Source organism: Trypanosoma theileri (assembly GCF_002087225.1).
Source record: "Trypanosoma theileri isolate Edinburgh chromosome Unknown TM35_Tth_38_V1, whole genome shotgun sequence".
In the NCBI taxonomy this organism is placed as follows: Eukaryota; Euglenozoa; class Kinetoplastea; order Trypanosomatida; family Trypanosomatidae; genus Trypanosoma; species Trypanosoma theileri.
The window spans coordinates 63,696-67,567 of record NW_021639880.1 but is presented as its reverse complement, the minus strand read 5'-3'; the positions used below and the strand labels follow the sequence as shown (position 1 = coordinate 67,567).

Below are 3,872 nucleotides of genomic sequence, written 5' to 3'. Positions count from 1 at the left end.
AATAATAATAATAATAATAATAATAATAATAATAATAATAAAAGACGTATGCCAAACAAAAACAACGTTCTCGCCCATTTCAATCATCATACTTGATTTATTCCATATGTTTTTCCCATCTTGTACCAACTCACCTCTCACTTACCAACTTATTCACTCATGCGCACAAACTCCTCTCATACATCTATAAAAATTTCTTTCTTGCATTTTCCCAAGAGAGATAGAGGACACAACAGACATAAAAAAAAAAAAAAAACACTCATTAGAAACTTATTTTCGCTTCTTCTTTTTTTCTTGTTTTTTTTTTTTTCTTTTCTCTTCTTTTTTCTCCTCTTTTTTCTTATGATTGAAATTGTAAACGCATTGCATCACGTGCCTTATACAATTCAGCGAGTTGTTTATCTGCCGCCGCATCTCCCGTTGAACGGTGTTCCGGTGCATATGGATTAGGTACATGATGAGATCCCCCGGTGTTTCCCAATGAACTCATTACGCCTGTTCCACTGTTACTATTCATATTGGGATGATGACTGTTACTATAGACAACATTATTACCAGCAGCAGAAGCAGCAGTACTAGCAGTGGTTCCATTTCCACCATTCATCCATCCATTTGTATTTGTGTTGGATGGAAAACTCAATGGGGCGAGTGTTAAGGAAGAGGCTCGATCAGATAATGGAGGTGTTAATCGTCCTTGTCCTGTTGTCATTAAAGTTGAGGGAGCCGTAGCCGGATGAGGTGGAAGTCGTTCCGCAGGATTTAAAGGTGCATTGCTATTCATTGTATTTCCCAAAGACCATCCAGTATTATTACTACCACTACTAGTATTACTAACAACAACACCATGATGGTTAGGATGATGACTATTGCTGTTACTACTATTATTCATAATGATATTCATAGAGTGAGCCCCTCCTCCCCATGTGCGTGCAGATCCTATTTTCTCTTCTCGTAATGGTGGTAATTCCGGTGGTGTTCTTGTTGTTGTTATTGGGAGGGACATTCCCATTGTTGTCCTTGAGAATGATTGTTGATGTGATGCATGTTCATTCTGTTGACTCGATTGGGATCGCAAAGAAGATGAGAGTAAAGTCGCCGTATTTTCACCATTGTTGTTGTTGTTATTGTTTTCATTTCCACTTCCATTTTTAAGTTTGTTGGGATGATTCCCTACACCACCACTACCACCAGTTGCCAAAGTAAGTTGTTTCTGTCGAATTTGAAGCCAATCTTCAAAGTCTTTTGTTAACTGTTCTTGTGCACGTTTCATAAAAATATGCATAGCATCAATGGCTTCCTTTTGTTGTCTAAGAGATTCTGCCAATTCATTATAGGCATTCTTTTGTGTGGTTAACTCTTCCAATGCGGCCCGTTCCGTTTCATCTACTTCTTCCACACCTTGCATAGCCCGTTCAGCTCGTAGACGTTGAATATGTGCTTTTACTTGTTTAATACGATCTACAGTTTCATTTAATTGTCGTGCGGTGGCTTTACAGGTTTCATATCGTCCTTTTAATTCTCGTTTATTTTCCTCCACTTTTGTACATTGACGGTAGGAACGCTTAAAGGCTTCAAAGGCAATAGCGCGGTCTTGTAGAAGATCCGCATCTGTGAGGGCGGAGAGATCATACACTTCATTTAATTGTTGTTGTTTGCGGAAGAACTCATCTACGGCAGTGGCCTGCGCGGGTTGAAGATGTTCCGGTAAAGCACGACGCAGTACTGGTGGAGAAGAAGTAGTAGTAGTAGTTGTTGTTGTATTGATGGATGTCGTTAAAGGAGAAGGAGAAAGTGAAGAAGGAGAAAAGGTACCACCCATAGTATTATTATTATTATTATTAATATTATAATTATTATTATTACCCGGCATAGAGGTTGGATAGGAGGTAAGATTTCCTAATAATAAGGATTGGGGAGAAGATATGGGTTGAGATTGTATAGATGATGGATTATTTGTGTTGAGACCTGTTTGAGTTTCCGCATTAAACCGTGGCCGTTGGGTTCGTTGAAGAACATCAAATAACATATTCATTTCATTTTCTTTTTGTTGTAAACTCATTTCAAGAGCTTCAATGCGAGAAATATAAGCTTCTATTGGTTGTTGTTGTTGTTGTTGATAAGAGGAGGAAGATGGTTCACTAGAGAAACCAGTACTTCCTCCTCCTCCTCCTCCTCCTCCTGAAGGACTTGGAAAACTATTACTTAACAACATATTCTTATTATTATTACTATTCGCATGATGGATTCCATTACTTGTTAACATTCGCTTCATCACATCAAAACAGTAATAAATACGGGCGAGATCCCCATCAAATCCCTCCATACGAGATTCCCCATTTGTATCCGCTACATATCGATCTACCATTTCAGTACATCTTAACTTCTCATCATCACTTAAAACACGATCAGGGGCACCTCCACCATCTTTTGTATAAAAAGCCAATTGATCTCGTAATTGTTGTACTTCTATCTTTAATCGACGTACCAGTAAATGAGGATCAATCTCTTCATTAATATGAGCCTCTTGTTTAATCAGTGCGACTCGTTGCGCAAAACGACAGGTACTAATAGTCTCTGGTAATTGATCTAATGAAGGATGTGCTGTGGCTAACATACTGGTGCGACAATTACTTCCTAATGAATCCCGCAAAACCATCGTCATGAATGAATTTCGAAAAGGCACGTGATCACGTTTTCCACTTGCCTGTTCACTAAGTGCCATAATAACTTGTTCCAAGTAATGTAAAGAGAGATTAATGTGTTTAGCCTCTGTAAGAACAGTTCCACGTACACCCGTTTTGGCAACACGTTCACTACCGGCGAGATCGACAAGATTTAATTTGGATCGCCGCACAGTTGCCCCACTTCCACCATGTGGACGAGTTTCAATATAAACAGTAAATACACAATGTGAACGAGAAGAAGTTTTATTCATTGGCGTTTCACAATAAAGACGATTGGTATCACCCAAGAAGAGAAGATTTAATGCGGCTTCTGTAGTAGGAGCACTATGTTGAGCAAGTCCTTTTAAAACAACTTCATCTTCACTTTCATGTACAGTCACTTGTGGGAGTTCTTCTAATTTACGGGCATCACGACCATGATTTAATAAATCTTGTCCTTTATCATTATAAATCTGTAAATAAGAAATCGTAATATTACACACACACTCCTCTTGTTGTTGTCGACGGGCAATCTCTTCATATATAAGTGCTAATGCTCGTGGAATAATACCTCTATCATTATAACTCTCTGTTCCACCCGTAATACTAAATGTCTTTCCACTTCCGGTTTGTCCATATGCAAAGATGGTACTATTATATCCATCCACCGCCGCCAATACACATTCCTTCGCAACGGTGTTAAACACTTCTTCTTGCGTGGCGTTTGGCTCAAAGGCGCGGCGGAAAACAAAACGGAAATCCTCCGCCGTGTTGTTGACAACATCCGTCTCTGTTCGCCGGTCTACGTGAAAGCGAACAATAGATCGATCAAAGGTATGCTCCACTGCGTAGGTCTGTGGATGACTAATACTATTATTACTATTAACAGCATTATTATTATTACTATTATTATTATTATTAGTAGTAGTAGTAGTAATACTGTTAAGAGATCGTGGGAGATCCACGGCGGGTGGGCGAAGACGCAGGAATACACGAATACCCTCCGACTTTCCCATTTTCTAATCAATCAATCAATCAATCACAAACAAACACAGAGAAACAGACAGACAGACAGAGAGAGAGATAGATAGAGGGAACTACTAAAGGAAGTAAATAATAAATAATAATAATAATAACAATAAACCAATCAATCAATCAATCAATCAAGAAATGATGTCGAGCAAGATAATCAAAAAAAAAAAAAAAAAA

General features: G+C 38.5%; 1 protein-coding gene across 1 annotated transcript; it reads right to left on the bottom strand.

Moving 5' to 3' along the window:
* Nucleotides 1–340: 340 nt before the first annotated feature.
* Nucleotides 341–3,679, bottom strand: TM35_000381250 (kinesin; the record flags this gene model as incomplete). Its single annotated transcript, XM_029029539.1, has 1 exon — nucleotides 341–3,679. One exon carries the CDS (start codon nucleotides 3,677–3,679, stop codon nucleotides 341–343), a length of 3,339 nt encoding a protein of 1,112 aa, XP_028879116.1.
* Between the last annotated feature and the right edge of the window lie 193 nt (nucleotides 3,680–3,872).